Source organism: Elgaria multicarinata, chromosome 7 (genome assembly GCF_023053635.1).
Source record: "Elgaria multicarinata webbii isolate HBS135686 ecotype San Diego chromosome 7, rElgMul1.1.pri, whole genome shotgun sequence".
Classification (NCBI taxonomy): domain Eukaryota; kingdom Metazoa; phylum Chordata; class Lepidosauria; order Squamata; family Anguidae; genus Elgaria; species Elgaria multicarinata.
In genome coordinates this window covers 63,356,626-63,381,601 of record NC_086177.1, presented here as the reverse complement: position 1 = coordinate 63,381,601, position 24,976 = coordinate 63,356,626, and the positions used below count along the sequence as shown (strand labels likewise).

At 40.2% G+C, this 24,976-nt stretch overlaps 1 protein-coding gene across 7 annotated transcripts in view; it reads right to left on the bottom strand.

The window, feature by feature from the left end:
* Nucleotides 1-24,976, bottom strand: part of DTNA (dystrobrevin alpha) — a 232,960-nt gene that overhangs the window by 20,677 nt on the left and 187,307 nt on the right. For 6 of the 7 annotated variants that reach the window (XM_063130691.1, XM_063130692.1, XM_063130690.1 and 3 more), the window contains 4 exons: nt 23,522-23,614; nt 11,096-11,183; nt 1,934-2,040; nt 974-1,087 (listed from right to left, as the gene is read on the bottom strand). In XM_063130691.1, the coding sequence (XP_062986761.1) occupies nt 974-1,087; nt 1,934-2,040; nt 11,096-11,183; nt 23,522-23,614 (402 nt within the window). The remainder of the gene's footprint in view (nt 1-973; nt 1,088-1,933; nt 2,041-11,095; nt 11,184-23,521; nt 23,615-24,976) is intronic. The other variant, XM_063130689.1, reaches the window with a different exon arrangement.

Here is a 24,976-nt window from a genome sequence, read left to right as displayed (position 1 = left end):
TGTGTGCAATAGTAGTTTGACTACAATCATTTTCATGTTCTATTGTGCTCATTTTGCATGTTACTGCTAGATGTTTCTACTTTAAATACTAGATAGCTCTATTAGCAAATCAATAATGAAAAAAGCAACCATCAAATAATATTATGTTGGGATCTCAAATAATTAATTAGATTTGTAACCCCATCTATCCTAGAATGCTTAGCACAAACACACATACTTAGATAAAGAATAATGAATCTAGAAATATTTTGTATATTTCTGTAGGCGTAATGGAAAGTTAAAAATGCATCAACCCAGAGTCCAACTACTCAATTCTTTTCTGTTAACTTCCTATCGGGTTCACACAACACACTAACCCACCCAGTGTGGGTTGCTGTTGGATCACATGTTATCGTGTTGTCTGAACAGTATGTTTTCTGCAGGAAGGATTATTGTATAGTTTCAATACAGCACATTTTCTGCAGGGTTGCTCATTAACCTTGCAGTGTGGCTTGTTGACCACCTGGAACAACCCAAGAACAAATCATGGGTTCTCAAGGCGGCTTACTTGAGAAAAATAAACCACACTGCATGGTTACCAAGCCACCTTGTGGAAAAATCATGCTGCATTCACACAACACAATAACCCAAGGTTGTGTTAGCATGTTGTGTGAACCCAGACTTCTAATGACGCAAGCCATAGGGAAGCTTTTATGGCTGAAATAGTGGGTAGGCTGCAGCCCATAAACTAATTTAATGCGGCCCTCAGCATCATCTGGCTCTACAGCTGTTGCTTTTCCTCTCTAAACTGTCCATCTGGGAACAGCTTCCTCTTCTGTTTTGTGTATGTTTGTGGTGAAAAAGCTGTAGGGGCTTAGAATTAAATGAAACATAAAAAAGATGTGTAATTCTAAAAAAAACCAAAAAAACACCAACACCAAACAAAAGACACTTTGGAACATTTATTAGCAAAACATTATACACACATGCTTACCTCAGGAGTCGAAGTTCTGCCAGGAGAGTAGGATTCTGTGCTGCCTTCTCGGGGGTGGGTTGAGACGCCTGTTCATGTTCAAGACGCAGCCTGTGAATCTCTTGTAAGATTTCTCTTACAGAGGAAGAGAAAAAGAGGTCAGTGGTCTGCATAACAAAACTTTACAAACAGAGCATGCAGCTGGCAGCAATAATGTCAACCCAATTCAAGGGGTTTAAGGAGAAGATCCTGGATTGCAGAGGCCCTGTAGGAGCTTTACAGATGAAGGGAGGCTTCTTAGGCTCCCCTGCCAAAAGGAGCCTCCTCTCCTTCTTGAAACTTCAGGGGGAACTCACAAGCGGTCTCTGATGCAGTGCAAGGAGATGCTTTCAGACAAAAAATATCCCCCCCCAAAGTAGGAAAATAGGCAATCCAAATATTACAACTAGAAGGCAATGTGTTCCTGGGCAAGACCATGTGGATCTGCTTAATTTATATCTCTTGTTGCATCAAGTAATAGGGGACCAAGAAGCTATGGGCTCTATCCTTTTGAGTCTATATTTGGCTACACATGTATTTGAATAATTGCTGGCATTTAAGAATCATTGTGCTATAGTGGTCAGAGCTAGGACCTCCATTTGTTCATGAAGTTTACTGAGGTGACCTTGGGCCAGTCACTGGTCTCAGTTCCAAAGCATACACTACTTTAAAGACATCGCTATCAACCAATTTGATGGTTTTTTTTTCTTTTACTGCAGAGTAAGCACATGGGGACCGATGATGCATGGCAAATAACATAAATAAACAGCAGCCTCAGGGTATTGTAATAATCTATACAGAATCTATGGGTTCCCTGGTAGGTTCAGCTCCATTTTTGTCACCTCTGCCTTGATACCATCTGTCTTTGCATCTTGTTTCATCTAAATATATCCATTAGCCTGAGAATGTAGGTTACAATAAATTTGATCAGAAAACTCTTACCTGTTTTTATTTTCAAGTTCTTGAATAAGCTGTCGTTGTTGCTTATTTGCATCAATAGAGAATGAGATATCTGGAGCACCTCTCTGCTGTGGTTGCTGTTGTGGCTGCTGGAAGACAGGTTATTAAAAATGATGAGTAAATGCATACTGTTTAAAGAAGAATATGCATCTTTTGTCCTTTCTATAATCACACACTGTGAGGTTAGAAATCCCTGGGTTCAAATTTCACCTTAGCTAAGACCTCACTACCTACATTAGACAAGCCTCTCTCTTTTTGCCCCCATCTTCAATACAGAGGATAATAATATTCAATCTACACTACATTATTGTTGTAAGGGGTTCGTGAGAAAATGTATGTGAACTACTTTCAACAATAAAACTGTGCTAAATATATATGAACGGGTAATAAATACTTGTACATATTATAGTCCAGGGTCTCTACAGCATTTTTTGGTGAAAATTGGGGAGGGGTACTGTGGCGTTACACCCCACAAGTCAATTCCAAATGTATGTCTGCAGTTTGTAAGTCTGTGGTTTTTAGAATGTTGGCCTGAGTGGGCGGAGTTAGAATGTCTTGGGAGGGGGAGGAGTGATATATAAGGGAATGACTGAGGGGATTGTGAGTTCTTGTTCTTTTCAGAGGTTCTTTTGGAGAGAACCTTTTCAGGGAGACTTGTTAGGTACTCTTAGAGTCTGTAGTGCTCTCTGTGTTTATGGTACTTAAGTTCTGGGAAATTTGAGAGTCAGTGTAGTGAGTGGTGTCTTTAGAGTGTGGTGTGTGTTGGATCCTGGAATGGATCCTGGTTATGTTTCCAGGGATTTACTAATTGCTGAGGAGCTGGAGGAATCAGAAGACTCAGCAGAAACTTAAAGGTCAACGTTGCACCTGGACATTGATGTCATGATTGAATAATTGGTGACTTGATTGTTTCAATTAAGGGATTGCAAGCAGTTGCGTAATTGTACAGTTAGCCTATAAAAGGATTGTATTCCCATGTACATGTATCAGAGATCATTGTATCACTCCATGTATCAGAGCTGTTTGTCTGACCGTATGTAAGTATTTGTATTTGTGATTGCCATAACTAAATTATATTTTATATGCCAGTAAAGATTTCTTTAAACCTACTGAAAGTCTCTGTCTTAATCTGTATCTGTGCTGACTGTGCTGGAAACCGCTGCAAAAACTCTGTTATAAGATTATTGGCCAGAAGCCCAGTCTGGCAATAACTAAAATAAGGTTGTGAATATTAGAGCAACATATCCCAATAGTGTGCACGTAGTGGAAGTATATTAATCAATACTGATAATAAAGAAAGTTCAAGAGTGATTGTGTGAGAAAAAGGAAAGCGCAAATGTGAGAGTGACCGGATTGTATGAAAGATTTCAAAAATGTTTTTAAATGTTGTTATTTGAAACAAAGCTTATGAACTTTTAAAAATAAATTTTGATTGTTTGTTTTAAAACTACCACAAAAATCCCACGTGTCTGTTTGGCGTTTATCATCTTAAGTTTACACATTCAGCACCCACTCTGACAATCATTCACCTAAGCAGATATAACTCACAGCGCATTATTATATATATTAAAAATCCTTCTCCATTATAAACCCCTTTCTCCACATAGTTTGGAGGAAGGTGGGCTTTATCCCTTGCCTCAGACGTACCAAGTGGTGGTGCTTGGCTTGAGCAGGGAGTAGCCTTGGCCGGGTCTGGTGTTCAGAGCCTGTGTCGCCCCATAAGAAGTGGTGGCAGACGTGAGGTCTGGTGTTCAGAGCCTGTGTTGTGGCAGGTACCCCTTGGGAGGGCATGGGGGCAAACATACCCTTGGGCCCTCAGGAGTTGCCCTATCCTTATGTATAGGATTGTAGCCTTGCCAGGGAGTAAGCTCCACTGAGATCAATAGACCTACTTTTGAGTAGGGATGTAGGAGAATTTTTTTTCAATTTGCAAATCACCAGAACTTTTGCCTTATTCGCAATGTGAACATGAATGGGAGGGAGTTTTTTTTTTTTTTTTTTACAAAATGCTTGCACATTCCTGAACTTTTGATAGCATTTGAAAAAATAGTATTTTTAAAAAATGCCTGCACTTTTAAAATGAACATTTTAAAAAAGATACACATTTTCACCCTTTAGTCAATGGGGGGAAAGTGCACACTTTTAAAAAATGTGCACAGAAATTAGCATTTTTCCTATTTGAAATGCACACTTTTCTTGTTTGGAAGAAAAGAAAAACAGGTCACCAATGAAAATGGGGGTGAGTCAAACCAAGCTTTGAAGTGGAGTTTGGAGAATTTTGGCAAGCTCAAGCATCCCTGACTCTCTGATCCTTACTTCTAAGTAGACATGCTTAAGGTTGCGTTGTTAACTCGATAAGGGCAATATAATGGGAAACTGAAGGTGGGGGATCAATCCACATATATTGGAGGTATAAATGTGGTCTCCATAAGGAAAGCCTACCTTTGGGTGTCCACCAATAATACTTTTGGATGGAAAACTTAAGAGGTGGTGGGAGAAGAACCCAGGGCTAACAACCCAAATGACACAGTCACAGGAACAATCAGAAGACAGACAGAAAGGGGATCTTTGTGATTTCTCAATGATCTACTATGGCCTGGCCATGATGTACCCCATTCCTTCCTCCCAGCTCCAACCATGGAAACCAGACTTCCCAGACCAGTAAGGAAGGAGCTCTATATGGAATTGTAGTCCTCTGGAATATCAAGAAGTCCTAGCCCTGAATATGGATTTCCAGGGGAAATAAGTGAAAAGAGCATACACAGCGCTATCAAACAGAGTTAGTAGCAATTAATTGTCAGATTCATGCATGGCCTACATAAACTTAACCCCCTTTCATTCCATCCAGCCATACCTCCATCATACTGATTTAGTCTATTGACAGTATCTGCTAGTTATTCCCCCAGAAGGCCTTGTTATCAATCCCCCCCAACACCATCATATCATGATGGAACATTGCTTGGTTTATGACACCACTGGTAACCAAGGAGAAGTCAGGAAAACATTTGGCTGGTGGGATCCACCTCATCATTGTAACAGGTGCTCAAGAGCCAAAGCAATGAGCAAGACACAGTCCTGATGAGGTGCCATGATAGTTAACCCACTATGTGCTACCATCATGAAGACATCTGAGGTGAGTAACAAGGGAAGGCTCCCTATTTTTACAAACCAACCACAGAAATATGGCTGAACAACAGACCCAGACTTAATTGAACAGGATCACTTGGGGATTCAGCTTAACAGCATCACAGAGGAATGGGATATACCCCATGTGTATATCCCAAGGCCTCAGCAACCTGAAACTCATCCAACAAAATCTGATTAGCCTATGCTTTGGATGCATCCACTGGCTATGCTGTAGATGGCTATGGATTCAATTGATTTTTAACCCTCAAATAAGTCAAATGAGCATTTGGGGATTCCTTGATATCACCTTCCTGTCCTAGCTGGAGAAAGTCCTGCATTACTTGAAAAAGCTCTGCTGGTTGGTACTTAAGAGGTCACCAATAGTGGCAGAGATGTACTGCTTCTTCATCACCACCAGAGCAGGCTCTAAAATGAACTCTCACATGTGCTCACCATTGTCCCATCTCCTTTATCATTCCCAGGAAAACCAGAGAACTGAGCAGTCCAACCAATGGGAGCAATCACTTTGACTGCTCGTTTCGTCTCCATCAGTCACAGAACAATCAAGGCATTGACATGAGCACCAACCATACCAACCTGAAACTCTCAGGAATTCAGACTGGAATTCACAAATTACACCATTATCAAGGGTAGGACTGACCTGAGCTAGCCTAAGATTGTAACTAAGCTGCTTTCCTGTCACACCTTCCACTCCATCTATTTTTGCCCCTTGGGTTGGTGGTGTTCTGCTGACCACAATATTGCTACACTAGTATAAATGCACTACGCTAGCCAATATTTTATTCCACCTTCATGATGGAATTTAGCATATCCCAAGGAGAAGACCACAATGTCTGGGCTGGGCCATGGGCAGCAGTCTGGAGTGAGCCAGGAGTCGGTTCAGAGGTCAATATGGGAGTCAAAACCAAAGAGCAATTGGGATCAGAGGGGAAAACCAGAAGACAAGCCAAGGGTCAGGAGGAACAAAGAGCAAGACTAGAAACACAAGACACACCAGAGCTCAGGTAGACCTTGTTGCTTAAGCAAGGCTCAGCTGCAACAGGAAACCCTTTATACTCCTTCCTGCCCAGAACAATTAAACAGCTGGCAGAGTCACTTCAGGTCTGGAAGGTTCTTTTCAAGGCAGCTCCATGTGGACCCTGACACATTTACTGAGAGGCTATAGTTATGCTCTTCACCATATGGGGCAGTGGTCAGCTGTTCTCGAGTCACAGCCTCTTTCTACAGCAGAGGTATCTCTCTCACAACTGGGGACGGGGGGGCTTCCAGATGAGGCCTGTATAGTGTCATCATTCTGCCTCCTTCACAGAATTTTAGGTTGGGACAGGGCAACATCATCTTCCTCTTATAACCCTCCCATGTTTTACCACCACTTCTGTTTTTATTCTTACCTTGGAACATCCATTAAGGGAAAAAAACAGTAGGAGCCCTCTGTCTAGAGGTACCCTAGATGAGTCTTTCAGAGTCTTGAGGAGCATGATAATGCCCTCTTACACCTAGAAATTCTGCTGCACATAGTGAGGGCAGGGGAATAATATGTTTCATTAATTGGAAATCATGGTCTATTATTAGAGATGAGTGAACTCTCTTGAATTAACTTAGAAATTTGTCCTTCAAAAAAACAAAAGACTGTACGATCATTTTTTCAGCCAAACGGAGGTGTAGAAAAATACCCCCCTTACTATTATTATTATTATTTATTTATATAGCACCATCAATGTACATGGTGCTGTACAGCGTAAAACAGTAAATAGCAAGACCCTGCCACATAGGCTTACAATCCAGCCTGCAATATTTGCTGGGGGAGATTTCAAAGGCTGCAAGAGCAAAAACTGAAAGACGGGGAAGCCTGCTAACTCCTGAGTATCCTCTTGTTCTAAGGGTGCTCTGTGGTGGTTGGACTCCTTCTTTCAGTCCTTGCCCCTCCAGTGCTACCAAAACTGTCAGTCCAGTCACAGAGGGATTTGAAAATTGCACATGCTTACAGAGCTGTCAGTGTGTTCAATCTCTGGCTGACAAAGGCTGTGCTTGGCCAGGAGAGAGATCTCTCTCTCCTAGAGGTGCAAGCTACATTTCAGTTAGGGATCCTAGAAATTATTCTCTGGCTTGGATTTTAATCCAAAACATACAAAAAATAGCAAAAGCAATAAAATAAAGCAACAATATAATGAATAGAAATGGAGCATAATTAAAACATTTTAAAAATGAGAGTCAGCATACACAAAAAAACTAATCAAAGGCATTCCTGAATAAATATAGAAACAGCTGTAAGACCTTGAAATCATGAGAAGAGAAACGGCTAATTTGAAACTTGCTGTTTTCCCAATATTTATCTAATATGCTAGCAATATTCATGATAGGCTTTCAAATTTACTACCCTCATGACAGATCCGTGTTGCTTTTTTTGTCTGGTTTTAATGTTTCTGCTGTTTTTTGCAATTGGTTGTTTTTTATTTGATTGATTATTGTATTTATGAGAGATGTGAGCCACTTTAGGGTTCTATTGCAGAACCAAAAGGTGGAGTATAAATATTTAAATAAATAATTTATAAAAATATTTTACAAAGTGAGAATCCATGTGTTCTGGTGGGGATAATATCAGGGAGATGCCTACATTACAAAGTGAAACTGATTGGAAACTGGCGGAATTAGCTTGTCTTATCCAAAGGAACATTGGGAATTGTAGATCTGCAATTATTCTAATGATCCTCTCAAAAATACACTATTCCAATGTTCCTTGGGGCATGTTATAATAGGAGGCAGTTTATAGTGAAGGTGTATTCTTACAGTATTCTCACATTTAAATTGGGTTGTGCTTAAATCCATCTACTGTGAACCTAAATTGGTTAGAATGTCTATTCAATTTTTCTTATGCACTTATTACATAGGGAAGAATGCTTTTATGAATTAAGAATAAAAGATTATTAACAAACACATATTGAAACTAGAGATACCATACATAAATCAAAGATAACAAGATTCAATTGCTAAAGCCAAGCCCATGGTTATAGAAAACCCTAGGCACAGCTAACCTTAGCATGCTGGTGCTTAATTTGAATGACGCCATGTGGAGGATAATTACTGTTCGTAGGTCTTAATTATATCCAAAAGAAATTGTGTCAGGTTGGTCAATGAACTCTGGTTATGTAGCAAAGCACATGATTTGCCTCCCAAAGATATGTTGCTTGTCTTTTGCTTCATGCAACTTGTGTATTGTATCTCAAAACGAAGAGGCTCTCCAAGTTTAGAAATATGGCTTTGACTTACATGTTTTTATATGAAAGAGAACTAACTCACTGAGAACTTAATGTCAGAACTAGCTCTCAGGGTGGGAAATCCGGTACCTGCCCAGCCGGTACAGCTTGGGTGGGAAAACAGCCATTGCCGTGGGGAGGAGTGGAAGCCTTGTGTGTCCTACTCACATGTGCCACGTGAGGCTAGGGTGGGGCTGAGCCTATAAAGGCCAGCCCCACCAAGCATCGGCCTCCTTTGCTCCTTCCAGAATTGGTGGGGGTAGAGCAACTAAGCCAAGGCTTGGCACCCTCCACTGGCAGGGTGTGCGGGAATTTGCTATAGAAGAATAGGGACGGTGACAACTCTGGCACCTTTTGCATATCCGGAAGTCCTGCTCCTCGCAAGTTTTATGGCTCCAGCGTGCCAGGATGCCTTTGGAGATCCTCCTGCCTCATCTACTCAAGAGTTTTATGGCTCTGAGTAGGGGTGACGTGGGGCGGTTTCCCCACACTTTCAAAGTGTCGAATAAGAGAGGGGGTGAGTTTACCTGTCTCCTGGCTTAGGAGAGTGGCTCTTCCATGAAGTCAGGCAAGTGGCCTGAGATAAGGACAAATAGATTCCTGCACTTTCACATGCAGATCCAGGGAGGGGTTGACTCTCCCTTATTGTTTAAATAAAGAAGCCCTAGTTTACCCCAAGCTCTGGTGTCTATGTGTTTATTTCATGCTTCCTTCTCCACTCACAATGAACATTGTAGTGTTTTATAGGGAGTTTTTGTTTAAATTTTGGTTATGCTTTCTTGTTCAGAATATGCTAAGGTAAAGGAAACCACACTGGACTTATTTATGCCTTCCCCACACTTTTATCTAGTTTCTGCTTCACTGCTTTTTGTTCAGGGTACAGTACATATATAATCTACTGTTCTTCTATGTTGAGATTTTCATAGAAAAATAATCATTGTTGAAGAATAAAAATGTCAGCAATAGGCTAATGTAAATTATTTTATTCATTGTCTCCAAGATCATTAAGTGAAAGGCTCAGCATTCAGGCTTATGGTACCTTCAGTATTTTAGCAAAAGCCTGCAATAGACGCTCACTTATTTTCCTCTCTAAAGATAGAAACCAATCAACTTTAATACAGTATTACACAACAAAATCTTCTTAAAATACCTTCTCTTCTGATTACAAAGATGGAAGCCACAGGAACATATGTCTACAGGTGCATGGGTCCACTAATATCTACAACTATCTTTTATGACAACAACGTTATTGGAACCTAATTAACAGTACAATCCTATTCTTATTTACCTAGAAGTAAATTCCATTGACCTGGTTCACACAATCAAAATAAGCCACTGTGGCACAGTGACTTATTTAAATCGCAGTGCATGTTGTGCATGTTCAAGGCACAATTTCCATAATCATTGCCCCAGCACAGCTTGTCAAGTTGTCTGAGCCCAGGTGGCATGGCTTATTGGAGGGAGAAACAACCCTCAAATAACTCTACAACAGCCCATGGGTTATTGGAGGGTTGCCTCCTCCTCCAACAAGCCATGATGTTCAGGTTTGGGTGACAAGACAAGCTGCGCATGGGAGTGGTTATGGAAATTGCACCAGGCACATACCACAATTTAAATAAGCCACAGTGGGTTATTTTGATCATGCAAACTTCCCCATTGAACTCAATGGGACTTACTCCTGGGGATGTACAGAATTGTACCCATTGAACTCAATGGGACTTATTTCTAAGTAAATGTGCATAGTTCATTCAACAATCGATTCAGATAAACAGAAACGTTGGGCAATAAAAAAAGATTAACTGTAAACCCCTGTATAAACGTTAAGCAGTGCATAGATTACATACTATCGAAAAACAAAAGGTACAATCCAGAAAAAGTAAATGTGCAAAAAATGCTAAGTCTTTATTTCAGCTAAAGTTATGAACATATGCTTAACTCACTTACTGAAAACAGAATTGCTCTACTCTGGCTAACTCACACCCAAAAATTAAAGGAAAAATGGAATATGCAAGCTACTAAGAGCTAAAGAACCAGCCATTATGATCTGATGTTTCTGGTGAACTGCTGTGGGGTTGTGTGCATGAAGCTTTACAGAAGGTAAAGCTTGATGGAATTCCCTGCCTCTGGAGGTTAGTCAGGCACCAACTTTGTATTCCTTCTGGTGCATCCTTAAACCATCTTGGTTCCAGGAAGCCTTCCCTTAATGACCAGCCATGGTTTATTGTGCACTTTGTTTGTTTTAAAAATGGACTTTTAATGTGTTTTATTCTATTTCATTTTGTCCACTGCTCTGAAATTGTGAATGGGATGTGGTATATAAATATTGCAAATAAATAAATAAATGTGGGCAGAGCACTTTATGCACAGTGGAAATTCTCCATTGCGTGTGCAGAACATCCTCCAGTACTGAAGAACCCAATGTAAACTTGCTTGGATATATTGGATCCCTGCAGAGTTTTGGGTTGTGACCATTATTATTTACCACCTTAGTTGCTATGTCAAGATGTAACTTCTGCAATTACCTCCAGATTGGCGCTAATCTATCTCGAAGCATGGTTAGAGGTAGCTCATTAAATGTAAACAAGCTTGTCTCAGGGGAAAGTGGTAGCCTCTCTTTAGTGTGATAACATGTAACAGATTGGAACTATCAGAATTAATTTCCCTGAACTTGGCAAATAGTTTCATTTCAGCAAGTTAAAAAAAAGCAAAGCAAAACACCATCCCCCTAATTAAAACCACTTACTGATGAAGTAGTCTCTGCTGCCAGTCTTGCTGCATATCTGGCGATCAGCCTGTGCTCTTCATCTAGACGATTTGGACTGTCAAGCAAACTGTTGTGGTGCGAGGGCAAGGAAAAATGGAAGAACCATTAATATATAGGTTAAGAGGACAATGTTCCTTAACCTATATAGAGAAAAGATGACCAAAGGTGAGGGATGGGGGATGACATGATAGGGGTTAATAAAATTATGAATGGTGTGGAGAAAGTGTATAGAGAGACATTGTTCTCCCTTGTAACTCTGGAATTCAGGGTTGCTCAATTAAATCGATTGACAGTAGATTCAGGACAAGCAACATAAAGTAAAAATTCATACAAGGCATATTTAAATTGTGGAATTCAGTGCTGAAAGATATGGCAATGACCTCTGAGACAGGCAGTTTCAAAAGGCTATTGGAAAGTTTCATGGAGATGAGGCCTACCATTAGCAATAAAGCCTGCCAGCTACATGTAACCTCCATGTTCAGAGGAATTAGCTGCTGGTAGCCAAACAGTGGGAATTAGCTGCTGGTTGTATACAGGCCCTGCTGTGGGGCTTTCCAAAAGCATCTGGCTGGCTAATGCTGGAAATAGGATACCAGAGCCAAATCTGATTCAGTAGGGATTTTTGTAGGTTCTTCATAGGACTATTTTGCCACAGTTCCTAGACAAAAGGCCACTCGATAGAGAGGGCTCCAGGATCTGAGCCCTCTGTCTATCCTCTGCATCGTTCCCAAAAGCCTGGCAGAGCTGGAGGAGGACAGAAGCAAAAATGCCTCCTATTCCTCATTTCTTTACATTTTCAGCTAGACAAGCCTCTCAGGAGACGGAGAGGCTTTAAAATCCTGTGGATTCTGGCCTCTCCTCTCTGCTCCTTGCCTACCCCATCCCACCAGGCCCACAGCCAGTCTAAATGTTCTGGGGAGAGCTGCCAACACATAGTTGGGGAGTTTCATCTGGTTTGCAGGCCTTTTAAAGACAAAATTGTAAACTTTTAAAATTATTTGTTTGTAAATAAATTTAGGGGAGCAGGGAAATTCAGGAGTACAGAATTTGTTTTTTTGGGGGGGGGCAGGCATTGCCTGCCCAACTCTGGCTATGGGCTGGCACGGCACCCTCTTTTCATTCTCCCCAGCTTTCCCGAGGACACTGTTGCAACCCTGGAAGAGCAGACACCATGCTACTTTCCACAATGGCTGAGAGGGGGTGGAGTGGGTATCCACCATATACAGCATCTACAACCTTTGGAATGGGAATCCACCACATCCTACACTTCATTGGAAGTTCTCCTAGTGACCATAGGATTGATCTGCCTAACACTGTAGAGTTTATGTCGTATATGCAGTCTTATTTCCCTGTTTCAGAAAGTATATTTTTTCCTGGAAACTCTCAAAGTTTCACAACACATTTTTTTCCTATTTTTTCCCACCCAACTATCTTCCAGAATGGAGCACAAGGCACATTTGTTTATTCTTTTAAGGCACAATTCTGTGAATGTTTAGAGAGAAAAATGGCCTACAACTCCTAGCATGCTGGGACTTGTAGAACGTTTTTCTGTCTAAACATGTGCCCTTAAGCTATTCCCATTCCATATCACTATAAGGAGGAGTGCAAAAGAAAAAGATAGCCTTCCCTTGTAATAATGAATAGAAAGTTTAGTGTATTAGGTTTTAAATTATCTCACAGTCTTCCAGATAAAAGGTACCTATAATAAACTTTTGTAATACAAAAAATAATACATTAAATGTCAATAAATGGATGAAAAGATAGTTTATCGACCAAAATTCTTGGACTAGTTGACAGCCTTATTATTAGAATTGTTTTATTTACTAAACTATATTTGACTGCTACCCATTGGAGTGGCTTGCACAACAGATAGCATACCATAGGTTATTTAACCCTTGGTGAGGCTGTGGCACTTGTGGTTGCCCTTTTTCATATCCAACCTCATGTCACAGGAATCTGACAAGTGTGGGTTTTGTGAGGGGAAAGCAATCTTGCATAACCCTAGAATAGACCATGGTTTACCTGAGACCTGTTTAACCCATGGTCGTTGGGTTTGCATGACTTGACAACCACCAAGTGGGGGTTGATACATGCAAAGGGTCACCAGTGGATACTGGGGCTCATTGTGGGTTAACCACATCTATATCTCAATGGGCCTCTGCCAATTAAATAACTAATAGCACAGTCCTAGGAATGTTTACTCAGAAGTAAGTCCCAGTGAGTATAGTGATGCTTACTCCAAGCTAAGCCTGTATAGGATTGCAGCTTAGAGTTACAATTCTATGCACATTTGCTTGTAAGAGATCCTGGCCCTCCTCTGTGTGACTTAAAAGGTTGTCACACAGAGGAGGGCCAGGATCTCTTCTCGATCCTCCGAGAGTGCAGGACACGGAATAACGGGCTCAAGTTACAGGAAGCCAGATTCCAGCTGGACATCAGGAAAAACTTTCTGACTGATAGAGCAGTACGACAATGGAACCAGTTACCTAGGGAGGTTGTGGGCTCTCCCACACTAGAGGCATTCAAGAGGCAGCTGGATATCTATCTGTCAGGTATGCTTTAGGGTGGATTCCTGCATTGAGCAGGGGGTTGGATTCGATGGCCTTATAGGTCCCTTCCAACTCTACTATTCTATGATTCTATGAAATAAGCCCCATTGAACACAGTGGGACTTACACCAAAGTAAACTTATATTAGGGTGACCATATTTTGGAAACCAAAAAGGAGGACAACATGGTCGCCCCCAAGGGGGCGTGTCCAGTACCAAGGGGGCGTGCCCACCTGAACATAGCCTTGGTCACATGTCTGATTTTACAGCACACATTTAAGACAAATCTGTTCTATGTAACATCTTAATGTTAAAATCACTGAAATAAAGAACGTGAGAGATTCAATGTATCTGAAATTAACTTCACTCACTCCTACTTTTGTAGGTTTTGCTGTACTTTGAAGCTTTTGCTATACTCTCTGTGTTACATTCTCTCCTTCCCTCAAATATCTTTTCTGACTGTATCTTCACTCATTGCAAGCTGCTGCTGTTGTTAACAGGGTTTGCTACTGGCCCTAGATCTGTTTCAAATTTGGTATGGCTAAAGCTCTACCTAAAAGCTATCATGGTGCCAACTTTCAGCTCTTTATCTTTAAAAATGACAGTTTAAAAAATAATAATTTTAAAACCTCATTTTTTAAAAAAAATCCTAAAAAATCAATGGATGAACGGATCTGTTTCAAATTTGGTGTGGCTAAAGCTCTACCTAAATCCTATCATGGTACAAAGTTTCATCTCTTTATCTTTTAAAATGATGATTTTAAAAATAATAATTTTAAAACCTCAATTTTTAAAAAATTCCTAAAAAAAACAATGGATGAACGGATCTGTTTCAAATTTGGTGTGGCTAAAGCTCTACCTAAATCCTATCACAGTACAAAGTTTCATCTCTTTAACTTTAAAAATGACGATTTAAAAAATAATAATTTTAAAACCTCAATTTTTAAAAAATTCCTAAAAAATCAATAGATGAACGAATCTGTTTCAAATTTGGTGTGGCTAAAGCTCTACCTAAATCCTATCATGGTACAAAGTTTCATCTCTTTAACTTTAAAAATGACGATTTCAAAAATAATAATTTTAAAACCTCAATTTTTAAAAAAATTCCTAAAAAATCAATGGATAAACGGATCTATTTCAAATTTGGTATGACTAAAGTCCTTCATAAGAGCTACCATTGTGCCAAGTTTCATGTCTTTATCTTAAAAACCGACGGAGTTATAAGCATTTTTGTTAATTCCCAGTAGTGCTGCTCTTTGAAAAAAAATCTGGATTTCCCATCCCCTCCCGGATTTGCCAACCAAAACCCGGGCAAATCCTGGCAAATCTGGTCATATGGTCACCCTACATAGGATTGTGCTGCATAGCATTTGTTGATTAAACTACTGATTAAGGGCACAATCCTATGCCCATTTAGACAGGAAAAAATCCCACAACCAACATAGGCTTACTCCCTGCATGAATTAAAGTATGCAGACTAAGGCCAGATCTATACCAAGCAGGATATGACACTTTGAAAACAGTTTGAAAACTATATATAGAGTGTGTCCTAGGCCCCAACAGTTGTCACTACTGTTATAAACCATTTTAAATAGTAGTGTAGATCCTGTCTAAAATCAGTTATTAGCACTGCAATTCAATGCATATCTACTTAGAAGTAAGTCCCACTGAATTCAATGAAACTTACTTCCAGGTAAGTGTGTACAGGATTGCAAGCCCAACCATTCTTTAACATAAACAACTCCCATTTAAAATTGAAAGAGGTTGTAAAACCTAAGCATATGTTGTTATGAGATTTTCCTTAATGTACCGTAAGAAATATTTTGATGATGTTTTTGATTGCTCCAATGAGGATGGGGTGGAAATAGCCCAAAAGCATACTGTAAAACATAATATTTATTTATTTTATTTATTTATTAAATTTATATACCGCCCCATAGCCAAAGCTCTCTGGGCCAGTTGAAGAGTCATAGGAGATCATGCACATGCCAGAGACATTTGGAAAGGGACACTGTGTATTGATGCTTCTGTGCTAATGTTAGAAGCCTCTGAGCCAACTTGGAAGAGTTGGAGTACTTGGTTTTAAAGGGAAATGGAGAGAATCAGTGGGATATGGCCATCTCTGGATACAAACTCTATAGGATGGGCAGGGAAGGGCAGTACTAGGGGTGGTATTGCTCTGTACATCAAAGAGGGCATAGCGTCAAACATACGTGAACCCTCAAAGGGGGCAGACACCTCCATCGGGTCACTGTGGGTGAGAATACCAAGCCCCAATAGTAATTTAGTACTTGGGGACATGCTATCATCCCATGACCACCATGGTCAGGGTGAGCTTGAGATGGAGAAGGAAATCAGGGAGGCAAACAAAGGAGAAAGTGTTCTAGTAATGGGTGACTTCAATTCGCCTCACATACACCGGATAAATGTATGTATCAGGTCTGTGTACTTGCTGTAAATGACCTAGTCTTTTGACTGCTTCTGCCAAGCTATAGCATCACATTTTGTAATGACAAAGAGGTTAAATTTCTATACACCCCAAGCAATTATGCCTTAGAACAGCTGGGCATAGAATTGACCAGAAGGGAGGTGACCCTGGACTTAATCCTAAGTGGTGCCCAGGAACTAGTGCAAAAGTGAGTGTTGTTGAACTGATTGGAAACAATGACCATAGTGATATCAAATTTAATTCATATGGAATAGAAAATTACCAAGGAAGTCCAACACAGTCATATTTGAGTTCAAAAGAGGAAACGGGTGAAAACAAAGATGAAAGGGAAAGCCAAGAGGGTGAAATGTCTCCAGAACATTTTGGGGTTACTCCAAACCATAATAACAGAAGCTCAGCTAGAATATAAACATCAGGTCAGGAAAAGTAGTACAAAGTGCAAGTGGTCACCAGCACGGCTAATGAACAATGTCAGAGAAGCTATTAGAGATGAGAAGGCTTCCTTCAGGAAAACGGAATTCTTCCCCAAACGAAGAGAACAAAAAAGAACACAAACTTGTACAAAAGAAATGCAAACAGACAGTAAGGAATGTAAAAAAGGAGCATATTGCTAATAACATTAAGAGCTACAACAACAAAAAGATAGGTAAATACATTAGAAGCAGAAAACTGTCCAGAGAGGTGGTTGGACAGTTGAATAACAACTGAGTTAAAGAGTATTAAAGAAGGATAAGGAGAGTGTAGAAGAACTGAATGAATTGAATCTGTCTTCACTGAAGAAGATGTATGGCAAATACCCATGCCTAAACTGATATTTTAAGTAACGGACTATGAGGAATCGAGGCAAATAGTGGTGACAAGAGATGAAGCTTTAAACATTATTGGAAAACTGAAAATAAATCACCTGACCCAGATGGTATCCTATGTATGTATATATAATATGTCCCTAAAATCAGCTTCTGTACCAGAGGACTGGAACATGGCCAATGTAATACCAATTTTTAAAGAGGGACCAGGGAGGGGTGTGTGGAAATTACAGGCTGGTTAGCTTAATTGTTCCAGAAAAATCTGTGGGAAGTGTTACTAATGGAAAATATCAAGCATATAGAAGGCAAAATAATGGTGAAAAAGAATCAACATTGATTCTACAAAGGTATACCCTCACAGTAACTTTTTAATGTTTTTTGGAAGTAGATGCAGCACTTTCAAAAGGCTTTTTGACAAAGTCTCTTACCAAAGATTCCTGAGCAAACTTGTCAGTCATGGAATAAGAGGAGAGGGTCTTCTTACAGATAGGTAACTGGTTAAAAATCAGGATACAGAGTAGGAATAAATCGGCAATACTCGCATTGGAGGGATCTAAACAGTGCGGCCCTCCAAGGTTCTATCTTGTGACCAATGGGCTTTTAAAAAACTTTTTCATGAGTGATGCAAAAAAATCCTAACTTCATGTATACCCTGATGGAGTTTGAGCTGGTGGTGACTGACCAAGAAAGGGATCTTTGTGTTTAGCTTGCAGGAAACATCAACCCAGCACCCAGCTGCTGTAAAGAAGGCAAACTCTATGTTAGGAATCATTAGGAAAGAAATAAAAAATGAAATGGCCAGGAGCATAATGCCCTTATAGATGGAGAACAATTTGGGGGGAGGGGGAAATGGCCTCGCACCCGGCCCCTCACAGACTGTATGATGTCAGGGGTGTAGCTACACATACCCATCATCAGAAGCATGGCCACTTCATATGGTCCCCAGCCAAAGCACCAGCTGACGCTCCACCTGGCACTTTGGCCATGTACTTTGGCTTTGCTGTGTGGGGGCTTTCTCCCAGCTGGGAAAAGCTTGCATGAGGTGAAACTGCCCCAACTGAGACAGCTGGAGGAGTCATCCAGCCATTACTTTGGTCAGAGCTGTTTTGCCCACACCATGTCCTCCCCAATGGAAGAAGAGACAGGTGAAACCAACCAACCAAAGTATTGGGTGGAGGTTTTTAATGTAACCAAATTCTAGTCGAAACCACATTGCTTTTTAAATTATGCATCAGCACACATAATTTTGGCAAGGAAGAATAGGAGGGCCCCTGTAAATTACAAGACACTGTTTTAGAAATGGGAGATAAGACAACACTGGAAAGTCTGTATAGGAAAAACAGATTTAGATTGTCTTGGTACTGACTACCTTTTACTCCGCACTTAAGACCTGGTTCTTCCTTTAACAAAAGCCATGTGCTTAAGTGGTGTACGTATAAATGGAATATAGGTCTGAAGTGAACAAAAATGCAGTGAAAAATCTGACATATGACGAAAAGTGAAAATAATGAACTCTTTCAGGATGGGGAACCAGTGGTTTCCCATCCAGCTTGTGGCCCAACCCTCACCGTCACCAAGCCCATGACTCCTGGAGGCGAGAGGGGACAGGGATCCCTGCTGTTATCTCCAATCAGTGATAACAGAGGGGATTCTGTGATTCCCCTTAATACACTTCTTGCCCTCCCAATTGGGAGGGCAAACCCAAAGCTAGTTGTTTCACCCACCACATACCCTCCCCAATGAGGGAAGGTGCAGGACAGGCGAAGCCGCTCTGACCAAGATGCAGGGTGGAGGTTTCGAACTCTACTCAAAACCATAGGGTTGCAATATTTATTTATTTATTACATTTATATACTGCCCCCACAGCTAGAGCTCTCTAGGCGGTTTACAGAAATTCTAAAATTGAGATAGAAACGAGTATACAAAATTTTAAATTTTAAAATGCAGAACATATTTCTACATACTTTGTGCACATGGATACATTGTGACTCTTAAATTAAGGAGATGGGAACAGGATTCCCCACAATTGAACATTGTCTCTAGGTGCAATGTTTTGCTCCCACCCCCTTAAGAGTATATGGCAGTCACTCACGTATATGGGAGAAAGTGCAGTTTGCTCAAACATTCGGGTGAGGACTATACCTGCACCATGATTTCTGTCACCTCAGTGTCTCAATGGCTCCCACTGAATTGTGTGAGAAAGTAAAGGGCTATAACAGGGGATATGGTTGAAAAGGAGAAAAAATGTTTCCCGCTATCAAAATACAAATGGATTATATGGAAGAATCCTAACCATGGCTACTGCTATTGGGTTTGCGTCTTGCTGAAGGGCAAATATGCCATCAAAGGGCCATGGGCATCCTCTATGACCCTTGCAGCTAAAAAAAGCCATTAGATAGGGTGGGAAGTCAGAATCTTATGTATTGTCTACTGTAGGCAAAAGAAAAGGTGACAAATCCATCACTTGTTTGCTATCATGTCAACTGAAAATGTGAACTTACTCTTGAACATATTCATTGGGGTTGGAAATTATACAAAATTGTTCTCATATACTTGTATAATAAGGGCAACAACACTAGTTATTTCTCAGTTGATACATCTTCTGAGACTACCAAAGGGTGCTAATTCATTCAAAAGCAATTCAGATGGCTCAAGGAAATTAGTCATATCACAATCGACTGGGAAAGAAACATACACCCACACTCCAGTAAACACAAGTCACTCTGATTTGAAGGAAAATTACTTCCCATCCCCAAATGCCCAAAATAAACACAAGCAGTGAAGAGTGTACTTCATTTCTGAAAGTTGTATGAGAAAAAAACTTTATGAAATATCTTGGAACCCCCACATCTCAATCTAGACTATTCAAATAACTTGATGCTTTGAATTAATTTATGTTCCTCATGCAGTCACATTGCAGTGCTGCCCTCTGGGAAAAAGCACTTCTGTTTATCTGAAATTATCTGAAACAGTGTTTATCCAACCAGTTGTCAACTTTTCAACTGGTGACTGCAGCTGTGTCTTTTCACAGCAGTCCGATGTAGCAAGATTAGCAAGTGATGTTATCTCTCTGCTATGAAAAGCTTCAACTGCTGATTTCTGTACATCATCAGGCTCTTGTTAAACATAGAAACAGAAGCCAAACCCATTTCCCTCCAGTCAGCTGGCAACCCTATATTATCTAAATGTGTTTGATGCCCCTGAGACCATTCAGATGAGGCCATACAGAAGCCTGGTTCACATGTAATGACAACCCAGAAGCCTGGTCTGCCTGATCATAGTGTAGTTAACAAGCCCTGCCACACGTGCCGATCAGATTTCCCTACTTATCCTCACTGGCACAGCTTGCTGTGTCATCTGAACCAGGAGGTGTGGCTTGTTTGAGGGAGCAACATCTGTCAAATAACCCAGGGGTTGTTGTAGAGTTATTGGAAGTTTCTTTCCCCCTCCAACAAGCCATGCTACCCAGGTTTGGATGACACAACAATCCACAACTTGGGTGACGATTATAGAAATTGCACTTGGATGTGCTATGATTTAAACAAGCCACGGTGGCTTATTTTGATCATGTGAATCAAGTCAATGGGGCTTTAAAAGGATTATACTGTTAGTTAGGTTCTAAATAGGTTGTTGTAAAAAAGATAGTTGCAGATAACAGTTTAGATGATACGGCAAACCATGTTGACAAGGGTAATAAGGGTAATCTGGGCAGCATGCACAGCGAGGGAGATAAGCCACCTTATCTTATTTCCCTCACTGTGATTGTTCAAACTGAGCAAGACTATGAGTTGAATTATGGGTCTTTGTTAAATGAGAACCCTGCAGTATGATTTAACTATGGGGTGTCAACCAGGAACAAATTAGGAAAAGAATACATGGTTTATTGTTGGATTGTGAACTCTGAGATTTTTGTGGTTAACAACCCATAGTTAAATCATACTATAGGGTTCACATGTAACAACAACCCATGATTCAACAACCCACAATTCAACAACAATGCATACTCAACCCATACTCTGTGTTGTCATTACATGTGGACCAGAACTATTAGAGTTCAGAACATTTTGGCAAAGTTTTGTTAAGTTCTGTGAAGATCTTCTGTTTTGCATTGTTGGGCCATTGTTTTTTGTTCAGTAACATCTCTTTAGCACTATCAAGGCATTCTTTCCCCCCTTTTAATAGGGACAAATACTAGGGGATCATATCAATCTTTTGATGTTTTGTACAGTACCACATTGAGTAGTAATAATCTGTACTTTGAATAAAGCTGTAGCTTTAATTCAGCCTTTTTCTGGTAACCATCTAAGGAAGCATTTCCCAAAATGTCTCTAGGCTGTATGCTCCTTTACTTAGTTGTTCTTACAGTTAAGAAACGTTACTATAATTGGTCACCTAAATTTGTCTTCTTGAAATTTCAAATCCACTGATTCTGTTTCTAACATCACCGGACACAGTAAAGAGTGGTTCTGTTTTCTCATGGACTGCAAGTGGTATATATTAGACCATTATCAGCTGTATGAGTACTCTCTGGTCAGAAAGCAGCCATCCTTTATTTATTTATTTAAATTTCATTTCTGTACCCACCCACCCCCAATAGCCAAAGATCTCTGCGCAGTTAAGAACAATTCAAATATTAAATGCATAACCACTGACAATAGTAGTCATATAAGGACAAAATCAACAGTGATATTATAAAAATTACATAATATGCAGGTTCAACGGATCGTTTTATATTGGCTAAGCTTTAAGTATTCAAAACCACGACTTTCTTCTCATTATGTAATACATGGTTGACTGTTAGCCGTTAGCTAATTTTGTCCATCAAAGTTAAGAAGGCAGTTTGTGTGAATGACTGATGCTCTTTTTAATCAAAGGTGTTAAGTCTGCAATCTTCAAATGTCAGTAATCAGATGTATTCTACCGAACACTGCTTTAATTATTTGCATCATCAAGGATTTTATTGTTCATTTACCCATCCAACCTTCAGAAGCATTACATGAAAGGCTTGAAGCGGCATATGGTTTCTTCTCTCTGCTGAACATGTGGACTCAAGTTTTAACTATGTATATCAGTGCAAGCTTGTCAGTATAAATGGAAAGGAACTCACCAGAACTTGACTGATAACAGGAACAATTGGCAGGTAAAGGGCTACAGCTAGCAGGATCATAGACAGAGTACTCTGAGAAGGATACTCCCATGATGGATAAAAAAAGGCCTGCTATATGAGAACTCTCTGTTCAGAAAGCACCCATCAATGAAATATCTACTAATTGAAAATGGTATCCTATGTGTCACACAATAAGGAGCTTGCTAGGAATATTTGTGATAGAAGCTGAGGCCTCTTCTAACGATAACATTTGAGAAAGTGTGCCTCACAAAATCCAATACTGAGTTTCAGCCCAGTCCTGTTCCTGTATGTTAAATCCATAACGAATGTGATGTCCAACTTTCATTATGCTGCAGGGCACTGTAGGGTGGACTACAGCATGTTTTCAACTAACCTTTAATCAACTAGTTTTGAGCGCCATCCTAGGCAATGTTATGCAGTAGCTGCAAAGCAAGCAAATGAAAGCCCACCAACCCTTTTAACCATTGCCTTTCCTCACTTTCAAAATGATTCTAGCAAATGTGTGAATCTGTACATTCTGTCCTATGCATTTCCTTCAAAGGTAAAGCAAGTGTGGTCAAGTCGACAGGATGCTGGACCTAAGAGATCTGGGCTCAAATCTCTGCTCAGACACGAAGCTATTAGATGCCTTGTGCAAATAATTATCTCTGTTCCACAAAGTTATTCTAAAGATGAACAACATAAAGGCTGGAAAGCAATCTGCACGTTAAAAGCACAATATAAACGATTATTAGTAACAATCACCTCCAGAACAATCCTAAAATTGCAATAATTCCATTTAAGTACTGCATTTGTATTTAATGCTGCTTGTTCAACAAGGGTTTCAATTGTCTGCTTAGAAGTCACTTCCATGTAAGGAAGAGTGTAGGTTATCATGTACATCAGCAACATATAGTTTACGCACACTGGGGAGCAGTGGTTGTTTGTGCCTTCTCAATATGCACAGCTGATGTGAAATAATGTGCCTATGATAACTGGATGTTTCACAAAAGAATTTACTTCTGTTCAGAATATTCACGACATGAAACAACTCTATGCTGGCTCATGGTTTTTTTGGCCCAATTTGTCAGTTACCAGGATACGTGGTCAGATTGTGTATAATATCTGTAAATACACTAATGGCTGCCTTTTAAAGACTTAAGATAAATCAATGTGCATAGTCATTATTCTAAGCAAGGCAGCTGTTTGTAATATTTAACACTGCTGCTGAAATCAATGAGGGAATGGTATAGCTGTACTTCTACACAATTATTTAGAGCAGCAGTGTCAAAAACAAAAATAGCTGTAATGATAGCTAACCTCCAATAGGAGAAAAGACCTTAAAAAGAAGCTGAAATCAAATGGAATAAGGACCAGCCCTGTCAATTTAGTTTCTGCTCCATTCTTTAGAAATTGCATTCTGCTATGACCTGGATTCACCAGGCTAATGTCCCTCCTCTAAAGACCCCCACCAAGGTGCCCGGCCTGCACTAACCGTGAGGGGTTGTTCTGGAGCATGTTGACATACAACCCAATGAGAACATGTTCATCAGCCAGCCTGTCTGCAACATCGAGGCTATACTGTAACCTGAAACAGGGTTGGGGGGAAAAGGGTGTAGTCCGGACAGACAAAGAGAAATAAACAGAGAAAGCAGGAGCAAGTAAGAGTGTGAAATGGGAATTTATCAAATGATCAGTCAAAAGTTCTTCAAAAAACAAGTGCTGAAATTGTTATCAATTCCAACCAACCAAGGTAGAACTCAGAGTTATTAAGAAAGCTGGCATGTAAGGCAAGTATCAGCTTGCTGGAGTATACAAAGCACCTACAAAGATCTAAAGAAGCAGAGATGCTCAAGGGCCATGCAGGATCTGGCATTGGATTAGTGCTATAATAAAGCATAAAAGATAACAGCTTTCAGACGTTGCTAATTTTAGCTGAAATCCTTAGCAACTTACGTAGAAATAAATGCAATTGATGTCAATTGGATGATTTAGAGCTGATTTACACATACCAAAAAAAATCACGTTACATAGTTCCTAAGAATTCAAAATTTCAAACAGCATGTAGAGGACTGCATGTCAGAATGCTTGCCCCCGTGAAATATTATTTGCATATAGCAATCTAGAGCATCAGGGAGAAGGTTAGGCTTGAATGCTTTCACTGATGTACTAGATTTTCATAGTTGAGGAGATTTTGATGTGATTCCCCAAGTGAAGACAGAAACAGTACAGTCATAGGAACTGTGTACCATATAAGTTATAAACATGTATAGATTGTTTTTTGGGGCTGAAGTGCAAAATTGAATGATGAATACACAATCTGCATAAAATGTAGAATTACCTGTATCTTAAGATGTTGTATCAAGACAGGTTTTGAAATATTACTGTATTTTATATGTCTATGTTTAAAAAGGGCAACTAAAATGATTAAGGCTGGAGCATCTCCCCTATGAGAGAAGGTTATATCAGCTGGGATTGTATAGCTTGGAGAAGAGGAGGCTGACAGGAGACATCATAGAGATGTACAAAATTATGCATGGTATGGTGAATATGGATAGGGAGACATTTTTCTCCCTCTCTCAAAATACTAGAACCCAGGGTCATCCCATGAAGCTGATGGGAGATCCAGGAAAAATAAAAGGAAGTGCTTCTTCACACAGCACATTTTTAAATTATGGAACTCACTAGATCACAAGATGTAGTGATTGCCACCAATCTGGATGGCTTTAAAAGGGGGTTGGATAAATCCCTGGAGGCAAAGGCTATCAATGGCTACTAGCCCTGATGGTTGTGTGCTATCTCCAGTATTCGAGGCAGTAAGCCTGTGTGCACCAGTTGCTGGGGTACATGGGTGGGAGGGTGCTGTTGCACCATGTCCTGCTTGTTCATCCCTGGCCGATGCCTGGTTGGCCACTGTGTGAACAGAGTACTGGACTAGATGGACCCTTGG